The sequence below is a fragment of the Camelus dromedarius genome, chromosome 7 (genome assembly GCF_036321535.1).
Source record: "Camelus dromedarius isolate mCamDro1 chromosome 7, mCamDro1.pat, whole genome shotgun sequence".
In the NCBI taxonomy this organism is placed as follows: domain Eukaryota; kingdom Metazoa; phylum Chordata; class Mammalia; order Artiodactyla; family Camelidae; genus Camelus; species Camelus dromedarius.
In genome coordinates this window covers 38,868,155-38,887,929 of record NC_087442.1, presented here as the reverse complement: position 1 = coordinate 38,887,929, position 19,775 = coordinate 38,868,155, and the positions used below count along the sequence as shown (strand labels likewise).

Here is a 19,775-nt window from a genome sequence, read left to right as displayed (position 1 = left end):
TGACTGAAATGTTCTGTTTTTAGTTACTAAGTTGATAATAAGTTTTCCTTTTAGGTGGATTGGACTCTAAATATTGGAGAGCAAGCCCTTGATATATGTATTGTCTCTTTCAATCAGTCAGCATCTTCTGTTTTTGTTCTTGGTGAGAGAAATTTTTTTTGCCTTAAGGATAATGGACAAATTCGATTCATGAAGAAACTTGATTGTAGCCCAAGTTGTTTTCTCCCATATTGCTCAGGTGTGTAGAAAGATTTTCTTTTATCTTTTTCATATGTCAAGGCTATACATCAGAAAAAGCCAAACTCACTCACATATATTTTAAACATCTAGGAAAATAGTTTTATACTGAACATGTAATGGAAATTTCAACTTTTAAAGTTTGAATAGAAGTTTGATATAAAGCACATGTTTGGTTTTGTCAGTCATTTTACTTTGTACAAAATGACTTGTAGAATTGGCCTTAGGTATACATTAATGCTTGCCAAAATGTGGCTGTTCAAGATGCTTCCAAGAGAACCATCAGACTCTTTAAAGAAGAATGAAGCATAGTAATGCCTAATACAATGACTTATCTGTAGTGAGTGCCTATTAAATCATTAGCTTAGGTGGGCTAGTTATTAATGAAATTCATGCTGTCTAGATGAAATGCAAAAATGCTGACCACTATCTAGTTATAGTTTCTATAGTTACATATAGTTTTTATATATTTGTAAGATGATTTTTTCTCTTTGATATTGGTAGCTTGAGTTTGAAAAATAATGTTTTATTACTTAAAATCTTTATGCATTAAATCAAGACATTAGAATTAGTTTGGATCATAAATCCTCTAAAAGGAATGTAATATACAGTTGGAAATGACTGTTTTCTTATTATTCTCTTTTTCTGTCTTCAACCTGTAGTTTCCGAAGGAACAGTAAATACTTTGATTGGAAACCACAATAACATGTTGCATATTTATCAGGATGTGACACTGAAGTGGGCCACTCAACTTCCTCATGTACCTGTAGCAGTAAGAGTGGGCTGTTTACAGTAAGTGGTTTAATTTCACACAGTTTTTTTTTTTTTTAAAGAGGACCTTAGTCAAGGAATTCTCTAGAAGTTTTATGAAACAATTGAAAATGATTTTACTAAAATGACAAGTGATATTGTAGTGTGAATGTCTACAATGGAAATAATTTAAAATATAACTTTTATTGGAAAATAAGGATATAAAAAAGCCTTATCATCTTTAATCATTTTTATTTAGTATCTCTAGCAAGATATCCTGTGTAAATTAAAGATTTTAAGAAAATAGTTTACCTGATAGATTATTTTCTTTAAAATAGAAAAGGATTTCTTCAAGCATTTGATGGGTCCCACTTAGAGATCACTTATAGTTAGGTTGTGAAAATATTGCACTTCAAAACTTATTTCAGAACTCGTTATATCATATGGTGCAGAATTGCTAATAATTATGTGTTTAAGACAGTTTAGATTTAAAATAGAGCCACCTTACATTTAAAATAAAAGACAAAGTTCTTTTTTTTAACATTAACTTTACAATATTTATCAAAAATGAGAGAAATGAGACAGCTAAATGTGTTGTTTTTCTAGTTTGTCAGTATATGAGGCAAGGTCCTGAAAAACTCTTTAGCATTTCAGAGTATGTTTAAGAATTCAAAATCTCAATTAATGTATAGAAACACAACTTTCTATAAAGCTTCATGGATTCCTAGATGTAGTCAATTCTGCTTATTTAGATCATTTTATTGAACATTTAAAAACCATATATAGAATTCCTCAGTGACACCTATTATCTGATCGGTATGATTAGTCCTCCCAATTTAAGAAGTCAAATGTGTAATATTATTGTTGAAGCTCAATGAAGACCATTTATATTTGCATTAATGGTTAATCTGAAGTCTGAATATTAGAAAAATAAAAACACTTTTTAAAACATTGAATATTTTAAAAAAGAAGTTACTTTTCATGTTTTATGAGAAAACAGAATTGCTATTCACTGAACACAAATTATAGTTATTTTGTATCCGAAGAAAAACTTAAAATTTTGAGATTAGCTTTTGCAATGTCCACCAGATGGTCTTTTAAGTTCAAACAAATGCTCAGACTCACCATACATTTTACATCAGATTTACTTAGAAGGATTTAGGACGGGAAAAATATCTTGCCAGCAGGGCAACATCAAGTATTTCTCTTCTAGGAGATTAATTCTCATTAGCAGTATATCTATTCATCTAAGAGCTGTTTTCTTTGGCCCCTCAAGGGACAGCTCAGGTGCAAGAAGACAGATCTACACTGATGGATATGCAGCCCATCTTGGCTTATAGTCTACATGCCCCTCAGGAGCCAATATCTTTAAATACTAAAAAGTCATTGTGGTTTTCTTATGCACGTGGGGCATGGGATAGTGATGGATAGAAAGGGTTTATTGAGATCATTTAGTTGAAATACTTACTTTACACATACGTTATCTACAAGGGATGTGACTATTTCAAGAGTCACCATACTCAGAGAGAAGCTCAAAAGTACAGCTTCTTAGCAGATATTTATAGTTAATTTATAGTTTCTGGTCAAGATGCAACTTATAAGTCGTGTCCAATAGTTACTGAAAGTACTTTGAGTAAGAAACCAAATTTCTATATAGTGTGCAGCAGGATGCTAATATTCAAAAATAATCTGTCACATCTAAATTTAGGTACCTGTGAGTAAAACTTCCTATTTCTCATAGCTTTTTAAAGATCATAATTGTAAGTAATTAAGTGTAAATAAGGCCATTAATGATTTCCACAGTTAGTTAATATATAGCAATAACTTCTAATTATTCACTGGAAGATTTTTCTTATTTTCATATACTTTAACATAAAAGTATAGGGTTAGACTGAAGGAACTTTATTGTAATTTTTAGAATTAAAATTTATCACTGACTGTAAACTATAGTTATAAACTATAAGCTATAGTTTATTTGTGTTTAGAAGTTATTATTTGAAATTAGAGCACTGAAATAATTTCACTCCTGCTTTTTATTACTTTTAGGGTTAAACTTTTTTGTAGAAGCTTCCTTGGCTGAATGTGTTTATTTGTAAAGGAAATTGCTGCTATTTTAATGTTTCTTTTCAATGAATAAGAAATAATTGGATTTGGATCAAGTTGATGCAATTATACTTAGTAACAGCATTTTGTTCAGAAACTACGATGCTTGATTTCCTCCCACTCCCTCCTGCTTGGCAGTCCTAGTCCTCTTTACCTTGTTTATTATAAACCAGTTTTAAATCTGTCTGTGTTCCCCTCTTTCCTTTCAGGATAAACGACATTCTTGATTAGAGTTCTTTTAGTTTAATTATTTTAGTTTTTGTATGTTAGACTATAGGAATGTGAAATATACAGTTTACAGAATCCGAGAAGTCTGAATGTGATAATATTCTTTAAATTCTTAGCTATTACTGTTTTCCTCTCATTGCACGAAGTAGCTATGGAAGCCTGGCTGAGTATCTTACCTCTGCTGTGGTCAGTTTCCCAAATGGCAAATACAGACCATCATTTATCAGTAACATTATTCTGTCTAGAGATGTGAAATATACCTAAAAGTGGAAGTCTATTTGAATGAATGTTCAAAGTGATGGGAGCCTTTCTAAACTTTAGCTGGCAGCCACAGCCATTGTGCTTTAAAATGTTGTTACAGCTCATTTTCCAGTATAAACAATTTGGTCTAGTATTTCAGTGTTTTTCTTCCTGGTTATGTTCACTATAGTAACTTTTTATAACTTTCAGTATTTAACATTTTATTCTTTAGCCTTCATTAATATAGTATTCCTGACCAGAATGTTTTTCCATCTTCTTCTCTGGATTTTCAAATTTCTTCTATCTTTGAGTCCTAACAAGTCACATAAATAAGGCTTCCCTCTCTGGTCTCCTTCTTCTTTGAATTTCTATATTATTTATATTATGTTCCTGACTGCTGTTTGATTTTCTAACTCCCCAACTTGATCATACACTATTATAATGTAGGGACCTGTTCTACTTTTGCATTATCACACTATATAATCAGTCAGAAAGGTGAACACATGATATATGCTCAGTAGATATGTAAGAGTCATTGTGGTTTGTGTTTGTCAGGGTTCAGGGTGGCTAGAAAGAACTTATAAGAATTTTAAGCTGAAAAACCTTTTTAAATATAAAAAATCACAGTTGGAAGGATATGGTTTCTTTGAAAACAAATTTATTAGAACAGTTTTTAAAAGTGACTCCTTCCTTTTTAGTTTAATGTTTGCTGTTAATTTGACATTTTTTTCTTTGTGCTTTGTAGAAGGAGAATGTAGGCCTATAAATACATTTTTTGCTAAGTTATATTTTTAAGGATTTCCTTTGTGGCTTAATATTCCACATAAAATTAGTAAATATTCCTGGAAGTAGGGTAGGGCATAAATTATAATTTTTAGAGCTTGTGCATTCTTATTGTCATTTTCCTTTATTAATCTGTTTAAAGCTCAGGAGTGAAATGATTGTCTTTCATTACCATATTTTTCTGTCAATTTTTTGAATATCTAAGTATTTTTGATTTATATATTTTAGTTCTATGTTATTCAGCTTATGTTAATGATATTTAATTTTTTGATTAGTTAAAAAAATTTACCAATATAAAAATGACCTTTTTTGTGTTTTCATTTAATGTTTATTTGCTTCTTTGTTTTGTTTTGTTTGCTTTGAGTTCACATTGTTATTAATTGTTAGTATGCTATTGTTTGTGCTTTTTAAACCTGTAACTTTATTTTGGGTGTATTGCTTATAAACAGAATTTGGTTGAATTTTTCAACCCATCATGAAGACCATTGATTTTTAATCCATAAAACTGTTATAATTGATATATTTGGTCACTTTTTATCTTCTATGATAGTCTCTATTTTTCATACTTTTTTTTTTTTGTTGTTGGTTTCCATCCTATGGTATGTGACTTGTGGTTTCTTAGCACCCTTGGATTCTCCCATGTACTCGTTGTTACACACACATACGTATTTCTTTATTTCTATTAGCTATAAATTATTATTGTTAAACTAGTCTAACGCTTTTTTCAAGAATGTTTTAAAATTTGTATTTACTTTTTATTTAGACTTACAGTGATTTTTATGTATTTTTCTCTGTATCTAAGAAGATTGTGAATTTTTTTATACCATGAATTGCAATTTTTTAACTTACTAATTTTGCTTCATCTCTCAATAGGCTGATTTAATGTTCCCTAGAATGGTATAGGGTGTAATATTATGTGGTAAAAAATGTATCAGCACATTTTCCCTTCAAAGTTTATTGATGTTGTTCCTTTATTTTTTTGAAAATAACTTTGGTGGAAAAAATATCTTTGTGATTTTTGTAAAAAGTATAGAACTTCATTATTTAAAACTTAAGCATTATTTAAAGATGCAAGAAAGAAAACAAAAAATAAGACTAACAACTGTTCCACCAAAGTTACCTGATCTTACCATCCAGAATTAACATTTGTTAACACCTGCTAAACATCAAGCCTGATATTTTTGTCTACAAATACGCCAATTTAGGCATATAATAAAATTTACAAAGCAGAATCATGTTTTTTAAGTATAAATGTGTTTTATATTCTAACAGAAAAGAAATAGATGAAACAGAAGGAATAAATAAATTTTACATAAATATTTATTCTCAATATATTTCAGTTTCTAAAAGATCCCTCTAAACAAGGATAGAAAAAAAGTAAAAGGTTGATATTTTTCAGTGTTTTAAAGTGGCATTTCAACCTTTGACAGTGTCCATTGACCTCTTATAAAAGGTAAGGAAAGCAGCATACTTAAGCTTTCTTCTTCCTCTCTTCTTACTGAGTTCTGATGTTGTTGGTATCTTATTTATTTTGTCAGATGTCAAAACATTTACATAAAGTTTACCAATCACTGTTTTTACAGTCCTTTCATCCTATCCAGTTATCTAAATACACTCATAGCACACCACCAATTCTTTTACTGTTCCTGAATTATCTTGATTTACTTCTTGGTTAGTTGAATTTAATCATCCAGTAGATTTAAGGAAAGTCTTATAAGTCTTCTTGGATTCTTGAGAATTGCTTATTGCTCTTATACTTGAAGGTTTTCTTAGCTTTCCTCAGAATTTTGGGTATTCCATTTTGTTGACAGTTACCGTGGTAAAGTCTGAGACTGGCTTAAATTTTTGTTTTAAAACTTCTTATTGAATTAATTATTTTTCTTCCTGGATGCTCATATCTGATTTATTTTTTTAATCCTTAAAAGACTGTAAATTCATTAGCATTATCTTCAATTGATTAATTTTGCATATATCATTTTATTCTGGGACAAGGCGAGATTTGGTAGATTCAGAGATTCATTCATTTCAGAACAATTTTCTTCTGTTATACTTTTGAATATTGGTTCTGGTTTACCAGTTTAGTTTTCTTAATCAGTATCATTATTATAAATATATTAACTCTTACATTGTATTCCAAATACAATCATCTCCTCATTAATTATTGTGTGTATATATTTTTTTTCTATTTTGAGTTATGTGATTTTTCCCCCATGCCTCTCTACCATGCTCTTGTATTTGTTTTTAGTTTTTTTTTTTCTTGTTATTGCTTGTAGTGTGGTTTTCATCCCTCCAGCTTGTGTTTGTGCTTTCCAAACAGAGAAAAAATTATGTTTCTTTCATTTTGTTGATACAATGGTAGCTGTTTGTCTGATTTCTTCTTTTATTTCCTTAGGAAATTCTTCTTGCTATGAATATGTTCTGCCTTTTGCTTATGTTCCTATCTCCCTTATCTCTGCCTCTTTTACTTAATTGCGAGTTTTACACATAGGTCCTCTGTTAATTACTTTGCAATTATTGCCCATTTTTAAAAATGATGGTAGCAAATTGCTGAAGAATCATGTGGGAAGTGATGGGAGAAAATAATGAACTCGGACCCTCTGAGTCTTTCACCTTAGCACTGTGTTTATTTTTTCCTTTGCTCTGGGGGCCTGTCTCTCTCAATTTTCAAGAGTTTAAGAGGTTGGTAAATCTAACAGAACTCCCCCTGTATCTTCAGCCACAGGCCTTTGGTGCTAAGAATCAGTGGCGGCTGCTTCTTATCTTCATTGGTTAGGAAGATAGTTCATTGATAAATTGATATTTGCTTCTACTGTGGTTTTCTGATATTGCATCTCCTGCATCCCACCTTTAAATTCTGGACCACCTTTAAAATCTGCACCCTTAGATCTCATACTGCTGGTCTAGGACCTGACTCTGTTATGCTTGAGGTCTGAGGAGCACGTGTCAGCTCTTGGCATCCTATCTTACTATGGTCCAGAATTTAAAATGTTTGGTCTCAGAGTTTGTTGATTGTGTTTATAATGATTTCCTTGTTCAATTTCCCTCTTTTTTGTGGGGGCAGTAGTTGGTATTGTCATGCTTTCTGCTGTTTTTGGTGAGTTTTGAGGAGTTTTGCTGTGCTATCTTTGACTGGAAGTAATTTAAAAAAAATCAGTTGATGTTTATTGTTGCTGGGGAGAGAAATACGGAAAATTTGATTTTTGTTCTTTGTGTCTGGTTACTTGGAGAATGTTCTTAATTTTTTCTCTAAATGCCACATTTGCTGCTATGTATTTATATGATACTGTTTTCCTTGATTTAGTTGGGAATGTAGTAGATTTAATCTGTTTAAACGATTTGTTTGGCTGCTGAAGAAAGCTTCCTTATGTATTTGATCATTCCTTCAGTTCTGTTTGATATAGTCCATCCTTCAGGGAAACAAATATCTTTTGGTTGTCTATTTTCCACTCCCCATATCTGCTGTGTTCTTCCTCATAATTTTTATTTCTTTGTCATTTTTCTTCTTGTTTTCTCCAAGGGTGTCTGAATTTTGCATTCTGTTATCAATGCTTCCAGAGGATTGGTTTTGCTCTTTTCTATGTCTACCACTGGGGATTGTTTTAGTCTACTGAAGCGATATCTTTCTCCCCCCCACATGGCTCTCACCTCCTGCATCCTTGGGATTATTAACCAGTGTAGTACGTGGCAGGCTACAATTCCCATAATGTACTTGTACCAGGTATGTCTTACTTTGAAACATGTTTAAAGTGTTTATTTTGGGATTCTATCTCTGAGCATATAAAGTGCTACTATTAGTTTCTGTCCTTTACTTGGCCAGTTGTTTTATAGAATTTGTTACCTCTGTATGGATATAGATAGATGGTGTAGACAGGCTAAGGGCAGTAGTAGAAGCAGGAAAGGTTCCAGTGGGTGGGGTAAAATACCTTGCTTCCGTAATAGGTCAGATTTCAGTAGTAAAAGATGTCTACATAGTTTTGTGGTTCTTATGGAACCTGGGTTTCTAAACCACATTAAGTAGTGGTTGGGATTAGGGAAGAAGAATATAACATCTTCCTACCTTTGTTGAGTTGGTCTCTATGAAGTGAAGCTGGGGTGTGGCATGAGCTAAATTAAAGCTGCGTTTTTTACTTCATCTACCTGAAAATTAGTCTAAATTTCTTTTAGGTTCTGAATTGACAATTTATGGGGTTGTTTTCCTTTCTTTCCTCTGCCTTTTCTCTCTTTTTCCAATGATTTTTTGTGTCTGTGTCTTTGTCTCTTTTCAGTTCCTGCATGATTTTAGTTAGCTATTAGAGAGATTGCATGAGGGCTGTTGCCATATTGAATTGAAGAGGCTTCAGTTTAATCTAGAAGAGGCTTAGAATATCATTAAATTGCAGAAAAAAATCTAGTTGGAAATTGGATTTGAATAGTACCAATTTAAGGATTCATTTGGAGAAACTGGCTTTTTTTCCCAGTTCTGACTAACTTTTAATTTCCAAAAATAATTTCTGTTCAAGCTAGAGGTTGAGCAGTATAGTGAGTTTTTTGGGGGAAAAAATTAAAAATAAAGTGGCAAACTTTTTAGAAAGATATAGTCCTTGAAAGGTGGCTGAGCTCTTGATTTTACACAGAATATATTACTGTCTTTAGTAATTAACTATTGCACTGTCCTTTCTGACCAGTTAATATTTGGTTTTATTTTGTGTAGTGTTCATTATAACTAAGTTCTAGATCATTTGAAAGGATTTGCATACGCTTATGAAATTTGACATAGTTGAGTTTTGAACATTAATATGATTGTTTTCCTAACCTTCCCTTTTCCCCACCATAATGTTATTTATATCCTTTTGGTGATTTTTATAAGTTTTGTTTTTGCTTGTAACTGATGCCTTTGCATTTTAATTAAATTAAATTAAATTTTGTTCACTTTACTGTGATTAAGCTTACTGGTTTTCAGTGTTTTCATTATTATTTTTTTTCCTGAGAAGTCTAGTTTCTTCCTCTATTTTTTATTTGCTTGTTTGTTTTTTGTTTTGTTTTGCCCTTTTATTTTATTTGGGAAGTAAAAAATATATTTTCTGTATTAACAGTGATAAATCAATTTTAAAGAAACCTGCTATGACTTAAATGGCATAAGATTTTGATTGGGTTATTAATGAGAAACATTAAATAAGGTGAGAGAACCCCTATCAGAAAAGGGGAGTTTCAGTTTGGGATCTGGTGGTACTACTAATGCAATATTATAACTTAATGTAAGAAGATATGGGGGAAGGAAGAGAAGGAAGAACAGAATTAATCATATTTGGTATTTTTTTCTTCCTCTTTATTGTTGATATCTCAGTAACTATTATTTGGAAATTGTTTATGTCAATTCTACTCAAGCATTTTGGGGGTATTATTATTATTATTATTATTATTATTACTTTTGGAGCAGAGAAAGGTTTATTGCAGGGCCAAGCAAGGAGGACGAGATGGCTCATGACCAATAAACCCCCAAATTCCCAAATTACATTACTTTTGATGGTCATCATTACTTGTATGTATATGCAGTATTTCCGTTGTGTGAGGTCAAACTCTTTATTGAGGTGATTTATAGATTTTGTATTGATTGGACTTTATAGCAATTGAACAAGAATTGTGCTTGTAATGTCTTTATAGCCATGTGGCTAAACCATAGTTGACCAGTGGCCTATTATTTGGTATGCGGCTTTGTAAACTGCAGTATTGCCCTTTTGTCAAGTATTTTATTCACATGGAAGAGATTTGCAGTAATCCTATAAATAAATTAAAAGACATATATTTATTGTTTTTTATTTGTTGGGGTTATAATCCTCAGAAAAACTTTCCTTATGGAAGTTAGAAATCTTCTGCTTGTGGTCTCATGTTTTCATTATCATTTTATTTTTTATGTGATAATATAAAACACAGCATCCTCTATTCTCATGAAAAGTTTAATAATAATTACACTTGCAGATTGTTTGACTTTGGTACGTTCCATAGTAAATCTGTTTAATTTGCTTGCCAGAGGTTTTAGAAACACTGTTCAGCCAAGAATAAGGAGTTGTACTTAGAATGCTAGTTGGGTTTATTCTTTTCTGTTTTATAAATTAAATGTTTTAATGTTAGAATTCTTATTTCCACTGAAAAATTTCTCTAGACATACTGTCACTGAGGCTGTGAACATCTCTTAAAATGAAGTGCTCAGTCTCAAAGAAAATAATCTATATGGAAAAGTGCCTTATCCATCATTCTCTATCCCGTGCTGATATGAGAGTTAATTTCATAGTGGTTGAGGGGGCTGGTAGAGGAGTCAGTTGTTCAATAGAGTTCTAGCAGCAGTAAAGTGTTTTGCTTTTCACTTGTTATGGTAAGTTTTACCTTTTATAAACTCATAGTTCCTTGACCCTTTTGGTCTTGGAGATCATTTGTATCAAGTTGGTGACTTTGCTTTTATCTTTCTTAGAAACACATTCAATTTTACATTTTCTCTCCTCACTTCAAATACTCTGGTTTCAAAGATAGAATGAGGTTTTAGAGAAGTTGACATAACATTGTAAACTGACTATACTTCAGTAAAAAGGAATGCAAATAAAAAAAGAATGAGGTTTTAAATTTATTTTAAAATTATTTAAAAAAATATTTCTATTTCCCAGAGGGGAAAAGTTACATTTTCTAAGTTGCTTATTGGAGAGTATAAAAGGTAAACAAAGTGATTTTTTTGGGGTAGTATGAGGTTTACATTGCTGCTGCTAAGAACTTTGGGACTTTAGAGGGGCTCAGTTCTTTTAATCTGTTAATAACAGTATATGGCCTGTATTTATGAACTAGCGTTGGAATGTAAGTGTGGGTTATTGCCAAACTAAACAAGAATGTTTGTAGATATATAGATCTTACTGTATAAGGTAACGTTGGGTGACTTAAAATTAGAATCGACTGTTATCCAAAACGAAATGCAAGAAATACAACAGTACATGTTTATTGCCTGCTGTGTACTGGCATGTTGTATCAGGATCTTAAATTCTAAGAAGAACTGCATTAGTAGCTCATTCGAAACTTTCAGTGTTTAATGTATCAGATTTGATAGTTTAGAAATCTTCATCAACTCCCTACATCTTTAAAAAACAGACTTGGGAGATTGGTTGTGCCTTTTTTCATTTCGAGAGAATACAATATTAATTAAAATTACAAAAAAATGGGGTTAAAAATATAGTCAAGTAATCATGTCATCATTTAGGTCCTCCTTATAACTTTAACTTGAAACTTGTAAATGAAATCTCGCCTGCTAAAATAGGGCTTTATCTCAATTATCTGACATCTGGAACCCACAGAATCTGTCATGGAATAGATTGGAGGGTTCTCATGTATTCTAAAATGGGCATCTGTATTCAGTGGTCTTTCTTCATGTAGATAGAGAAAATCTACTAACTTTTGTTCACTGAAATGCAGTTTACTGTTTAAAATAAGTGTAAAATAAAAAGAGAGTTACTGCCTGCTTTATTGATGTGCTAGAAAAAGGAGACAGATGCCCATATAATTTGTTTTGAGTACATAATATTTAAAACCATAGAGAAAATAGTACTAATTCAAAGTTAGTTTTTGTTTTAATAAAGTAGATCACAGAATGCTATTATTGAACATTAATTCATTAATATAGAACCTATGTTCTAATTAGAATTTTTGTTCAAATTTTGATAAGCTTGCACTAGATAAAAACTTTGCTTTGTACAGATTATTGTTCTGTTTTCCCTTGTAGTTCATCAAAAATCATCTTTACTTTTCAGATGTTTTTAGAGTGAGTAAATTTTAATATCTGTAGATAGTTAGCATGTATTACATATTATGAAGATATTTTAGAGCATACATTGATGTTTAATTAGTAACGTGTTCTTTTACCATTACGCTGTTCCAAGAGTCCATATAATAATAATAGCTAATATTTTTTTTACTAACTGTGCACTAGGCAGTATTCTAGGTGCTATACATATAGTCATTTAATTCTTCTGAGAACAATTACTATTATTAATATTATTACCGTCTCCATTTTATAGGTGATAACACTGAGGCATGGGAAGATCAATAACATGCCTGGGCTCATAATCAAACATGTAAACAACTAATTGCAGTATAAATTAGTGATGTTATAATATAGAAAAGCAGAAAATGATAGGGCCCTTCAAAGTATTTAGTCTACCATTACTGGAAGTAGAAGTCCCAACTCTTTGTTTCTACTAAAAATCTCTCATATCTTTCTGTGAGTGATTAGGCAGCAGGAACAGTTTCTATGGAAACAATATTCAGGGTTTAGCAGAAATATATGAAAAATTAAAACACAATCACATTGGGAGTAATGGGCGGATGGAGTTAAAAAAGTTATCTTACTGCTTTTTCAATTTCCGCAGGCTTCCAGATGGTAGGAAATGCTTTGTTCTTCCCTCCAGCCCATCTGTTCTTCTGTAGTGTAACTGACATCACCGCAACTACTGCAACCGTTAAAGCATCACTATATAAAAATGACAAAATTTAGAACTTATTGCATAGTTTCATGGAAAGAAGATTACAAGAATCAAAGTTACAGTTTGTTGAAAGATTTGCTCTTTTATTTTTCATTTTTTGGTGTGACATCGTGGTATGATAGAAGTAGTGCCTAGGAATAATATACTCTGAGATTAGAACAGATTTCCCTTATTTGAGGTGGTGTAGAAAAATTTTCATAACTCAGAAGTAAACATAAGAATTTATATATCATTGAAATGAATTACTTTTTAAGTAAGGGATATAGTATACGAAATCCACTAAACCTTTGCATTTGTTTTATTCTTTTTTCCCGCAGACTACTGTCTTTGCCAGAAATGGAAATGTGTATTACTGTTTTCCACACAAAAATTACTTTAAAGAAAATAGTTATAATAGTTATTTGTGCCAATTTCAATTCAGCAAGTATATCATTTTTGTAGTTAAAAACTTAAAAAATAGCTAAGCAAAATAAATTTCTCTTTAAATAACATATTATTATGAAATAATTTTTACTTATTGGTATCTGCCTAAAGGCAGACTTCATAAATTTTATTTGTCACTGTTTTGGCACTTTTATCAAACAGAATTTATGTTTACTAGCACAGAATTTAGAGAGTGAATTTTGAATCAATCATTCATCTTAACTCTCTTTCCTTTTTTCATTCCTTAATTATATCTAAAAACTAGTCTTTTAAGAAAAAAAGTTAAATGAAGTTTTGTTAAAATTAGAATACTTGTCTAGGTTACCTTTGCACATTTTTAAATGCTGTAATTTAAAAATACTTAAGAAAAAAATCAACGAATGTTGCTTTTAGGGAGACTGTTGTCACCTTTCTTGTGTTTTTCCCCACTTTGTGACATTTGAGTTTGGGGAACCCAGTTATGACTAGAAGTATTGCTTTACCTTTAGAGATATGAAAATGAATTAATACAGTACCTTGAGTTTTGGCAAACCTCATTTTTAAGCCATTTGAACCATCCAAGTGATATTCACATATATAGTGAAATTCACTAGTCCCTAGAAGCCCAGCTAGTCTACAGTGTTTGGTTTCTTAAAGACAAGATAAACTGAGTAAGAGTACTGGATAAGTTTCATTCAGAATGCCATGTAGCACAGAAACAAATCATTTGTCTTCCAATGTGAATTGTAATAGGTCTTAGTTCCCTAATCTAGGCTCTTTCTTTGGCCAGGACTGGAGTCCTATGATGTGTAGTCTTTAGCAACCCTCTTAATTTCAAGTCTAGGGAGACTACTTTCTTCAGCTGAGATTTTTCTGCAGGGTTATAGAATGGGCATTTTTCAGAGAGTACAATGGTGGTTACCAGGGACTGGGGAGATAGAGAGATGCTGGTCAAAGCATACAAGGTTTCAGTTATAAGCTGAATAAGCTCTGAGGATCTAATGTACAGTGTGGTGACTATGGTTAATAATACTGTGTTGTATACTTGAAATTTGCTAAGAGAGTAGACCTTAAGCATTCTCACCACACACATACACACACACACAAAATGGCAACCATATGAGGTGATTTATGTGTTAATCTGATTGTGATAATCATTTCACGAAGTATATGTGTGTCTAGTCATCATGTTGTATACTTTAAATATATACAATTTTGTTCGTCAATTGTACCTTGATAAAGCTGGAAAAAGAAAGAATGGGCATTTCTTCCTTTTTACATAGGGACCATCCTTACTCAGTTTCTTCAATCTTGGCAGTGAATTGGTGTTCAGTGGATGTTGATTAAATGACTAAAGGGATTAATAAAGAAATGGCCTGAAAACAAGTGTCTCAGAAGAAGGGTCAAAGGCATACTGCTTCAGAAGCTGAACACTTTGCCTATGAGAAATTAAAAGAGCATTTAGTTTGGTTACTTAAAAAAATTTTTTGACCATAATGGATTTGTTATAGCCGTAGGTTAAAACTATAGCCTAAAAAAGGGTTTCAATTTTGTGTGAATTTAATTTAGTCTCAATAAGCATGTTTTCCATGGATGATGGGGATTTGTTTGTGTAACATTTATTTGTTTGTTCAGGTCAAACATTTTATTAAGCTTTTTTATTCTGTCAGACATAGATGATTACCTCATAAATAGTCTTATATCCATTTCATGAAGGGCATGATTGCAATTTGAATTCCTTATATGCATAGTTATTTACTATGCTAATGAATATGCCTGTACTGTTACTTTAGATTGTAGAAGAGAAATTTCAGAAAGTAATTGTTTTTACTGGCATTGACTTTATTTTAAGTCAGCAGTCATAAGTTTAAGTATTTTTATGTGCAAAATGTCCCATATCACTTCATAGAAAGCATATTTGATTATCTTTTAATGGATTATGTCAAAATTTCTCTCACTTATATATTTAGCATGGAAATATTTTATATTGTTATTAAACTCATATAAACATATATCAGCACTGACCACTTGAAATATATAATTATAAGAGTGAAAATAGAAAGGGTTATAGCAACAGAAATTTTTTGATAATCAGAAAGTAAATAAGGCTTGATCTCCAGAATATATAAGCAGCTCATACAACTTAATAAGAAAAAAACAAACAACCCAATCCAAAAATGGGCAAAAGACCTAAACAAGCAATTCTCCAAGGAAGACATACAAATGATCAATGGGCACATGAAAAAATGCTCAGTATCACTAATTATCAGAGAAATGCAAATCAAAACTACGGTGAGGTATCACCTCACCCCAATCAGAATGGCCATCATTCTAAAGTCCACAAATGACAAATGCTGGAGAGGCTGTGGAGAAAAGGGAACCCTCCTACACTGCTGGTGGGAATGCAGTTTGGTGCAGCCACTGTGGAAAACAGTATGGAGATTCCTCAAAAGACTAGGAATAGACTTATCATATGACCCAGGAATCCTGCTCCTGGGCATATATCCAGAAGGAACCCTACTTCAAAATGACACCTGCACCCCAATGTTGATACCAGCACTATTTACAATAGCCACAACATGGAAACAGCCTAAATGTCCACCAACAGATGACTGGATAAAGAAGATGTGGTGGATTTATACAATGGAGTTTTTTTGTTTTTAATTTTTCTTCCTGTTTCATTGAGATATAATTGACACAGTACTGCATAAGTTTAAGGTGTACAGCATAATGATTTGACTTACATACATCATGAAATGATTATCACAATAAAGATTAGTGAACATCGTCTTATATAGATGTAAAATTAAAGAAATAGAAAAAATTTTTTTCCTTATAATGAGAACTCTTAGGATTTATTGTCTTAAAAACTGTCATATAACACATGCAACACTGTTAATTATATTTGTCTGTAGACCACTGGTCCATAGTGATTCATATACTTTTAATTTCTGCAATTATTAATGAGTAATATACTTAATTCCCACTAATATCTTCCTTTATTCCCTATTCTATTCCTCTTTATTTCATCATCTTCTGTTTCTGGGAGATTTAACTTTTTTCCTCTATGAAGAGATCTGAACAAAATTTTATGTGTGGCTTTAATGTAACTGCTAGAAATATTTTTATGTTACTTCATTTCTCAGTGGATCATGAGTTATATTGCCCTAGTGTGTGTGTGTGTGTGTGTGTGGTCTTAAAGATATTTTCTTGCCCTATCTCTGAGTGGCCTGAAACCTCTGAACCAAACGCAGAGAAACATCAGACTGTGAATCTTAGTTTACTGTATATTTTCTTAAAAGCCACTACAGGTAAAAAGAATATGAAAATAAATATATGTATGTATATGTATGACTGAACCTTTATGCTGTACACCAGAAGTTGACACAACATTATAAACTGACTATACTTCAATTTAAAAAAAAGCCACTACAGGTAAATAATTTATTCAATATTATATGATGCTGTTTTACTTTGATCCGGCCAATTAGTGGCGATAAGACTTTTGAAATATTTTTCCATTTGGAGATGATTACTACTGCCCTGAACAGCAGCCCTCTCCCCTCCCACACACAAAAACACGTTCATGTATGTATGTATGTATTTACGTTTTTATCTTTCCTCCCCTTCACAGTTGATGGGATGTGGGTGGCTTTCTGAAGAGGGGAGGGCAAAGGAGGCTTTGGCTGGGGACTGCTGTTGATTTAAGGCAGGGGGCATTTATAATAGGCAGCATCTGCCCTCTCACTTTTGGTAATGCAGCTGACCCTTTTAGCTGCTGGATATCTGAGCTCTAAGTGGCAACTTTAATGTTATACGTTGGAGTTATGTCCTTAGTAAATAAATCACATTTAGAAGCTTTTATGTAATCATAGTCGTACTTGTATTTTAAAAAGTCTAAACATGATAAACATTAAAAATGAATTTATATTCATGAAGCAAAATTTGATTTTCTAGGTAATTACCAATTCATCTAAAAATTCAAATGGTTGCTTTTAGTGTTCATCTATGTAAATGACACAATCGAAAAAGAAAGCTATTCTGTAATACTCTGTTATTCATTTCAAATAGTTTTCTTGATGATACATTAATTTTGTCTAAGGCTTTTAAAAATAGCCTTGTCTTTCCTAAATAAGACTTAACCCTGTTGGAAATAATATGTTTACTGCTGGAATGAGACCAATATAATCTTTTATTTAGGTCTTTTACTTAGGAGATTTTTTTCTTTATTTGGTACCACCTGAGTGGGCATATTGAATATATGAAAAGTGGTTGTAGATTAAAGGATACACAGAGACATTATGTAATCTACCTTTAAAGCAAGCAGTGTTGGGACTTAGATGATGTTGGATCTAAAATTGAATCAAAGAGTCAGAAATTCAGAGAGATTTGACTCCCACTAATTCATACGATAAAAGAGAGATGAATTTCCACTGATGTTTAAGAGTAAAATTCTTAACTATAATGGAGGATTTCCTGATATTTTTCTCCCCATATCATTTTGTTAATGAGATTCATACACAATTTTTGGTATTTAATTCTAAGTTTGAAGTGGGAAATTATCAAAAAGCATTTTTATAATGGAAGCTTAAAGATTACAGACTATATGTTTAAAATTTTAATTATTTGAAAAAGCAATAAAGTGGACACAATTGAGAAATATATTTTTAAAGGAACCAGAATTTTATGTGGTAGCTAAATTTTAAACTTTACTTCTGCTTTTGCTTCTTAATTACATTTCTACTTTTTTCATCTTTTTGAATTTCTATATTTTCCTCCCCCTGCCTTTAAGTTAAAAAAAAGTTTAAACTTTCTATTTCAGAAAACACTGACATTGAGAGAGAGATGCGACTGTTTAAAACATGGCTATAGTAGTCAGAGAAATCGAGAAAAAATTTCTGGAAGTAATTGCAATTGGATTTAATCACCATACTAATAAATGTGTAATTCATGTTGTTGACAAAACAGCCCAGAATACATTATAATTGAATTTTTTTTTGTTCATTAGTGACTCTTGATAGTAGCTTTCTGAACATATCTTGGAATTGTTTAGTACTTTTAAGTTATATAGAACTATGGAAAATATTACATACCATATATATAAAACACTATATTATCAGAATTTAATTTGTGAATAGATGACATTTAATACAATTTAACTGATATTGTAAACAAACTTGACACCCAGTTAATTTAAAGCAATTATTCACAATTCACAATTGTATTACTTGGCATGCTTTCATTTTGGATTTGTAATTCGGAAAATCTTTAAGTTGGAATGATCACCTGCTTTGTTGAGATTGTGGTAGTCTAAAAGAGCAAGATGGGACTTCTAGTTAAATTAGACCTCTGACCCAAACTTGGCAGTTCTCTCAGCTTGCCAGGGAAAACACTTGCTGGGTTCATTACTTTCTTCCATCATCTTGAGAGATTCTACCCCATTTTCTCCTCCATTGACTAACCTTTGACTTCCCAAACCTGCATTTCTTTCCAACAGGGGTGAATAAACATTCTTGGTATGTGAAGATTAAAGGTCCATGGATCCTGCAGGTGCCCTGAAGCAAATTTGGTCAGAATTAATTTGGTACCTCCAATTGTGGTTTGTTTAGAATAGGAAACCAGATAGAATTTAATAGTGTATCTTGAATCTTAGAACTTAGTACTTTCGTTACAAACAACAGGAAAAAAAAAAAAAAGACCAACACTACTAACATTTACTCTTCAAAGGAAAGTTTTTGTCTTTCTGTGCCTGGTTATCTTCAAGAGTTACAGATGAAAAAAGAAAATTTCAGTGGATGTGTATTTCTGCTTCTGATATAGAAAAGACCTTTAAAAGAGTCATTGTTGACATGAAAGGGAAAACATTCTGATTTTCTGGGATGTAAGCCTTAGAAAACAAGCCAGAGTAAAAGAACATGTAGAAATGAAAAACTTATGGCTCTAGGAGATGACCTGTTGTGAATTATTTCAGAATTCAGTGGATATCTCACATGACTGATTTTTCTCTGAATCCTTGCTCCTATGAACTCACCTTACTGAGTAGGCATTAGCTTCGTTTTAGAGTGAAAAGAATCACTATAATGAATACTACTATTCTGAACAGATATACCACTTGCTATAGAATATATTGTAGAGTATGTGCTGTAAAGAACAAAATGTGTCTACATGACTAAAGAATATACAGAAGCATTTCTCTGAGAAATTGTAGATATTGATTGGTCTTTAGTAGTATTTTGGCTTATAGATTTCAGAATCTAAATCTAGTGGATGTTTTGCCAATTACAGTTAGGTGATTCTGGCAACAGATATAGTACTCTGGAAGCAATATAGGGATTAAGAAGCAGAGAAGCAAGAAGGAATAGATCCTTTCTTAGGTACATACTTTGCACCTTTTTGTAAAATAAAATGTGCAACAAAAGATATGTTTCACAATACTACCAATGCAGCTAATCACTGGAGTTCAATTGATTATATTCTACTTAGGAACAGAAGCAGTTAAAAACAGGCATTTGATAATATATTTGGCAAGTTCTGAGT

At 31.7% G+C, this 19,775-nt stretch overlaps 1 protein-coding gene across 8 annotated transcripts in view; it reads left to right on the top strand.

The window, feature by feature from the left end:
* Positions 1–19,775, top strand: part of BBS9 (Bardet-Biedl syndrome 9) — a 383,745-nt gene that overhangs the window by 98,577 nt on the left and 265,393 nt on the right. For all 8 annotated transcript variants that reach the window (XM_064487454.1, XM_064487458.1, XM_064487457.1 and 5 more), the window contains 2 exons: positions 55–238; positions 900–1,029. In XM_064487454.1, coding sequence (XP_064343524.1) covers positions 55–238; positions 900–1,029 — 314 coding nt within the window. The remainder of the gene's footprint in view (positions 1–54; positions 239–899; positions 1,030–19,775) is intronic.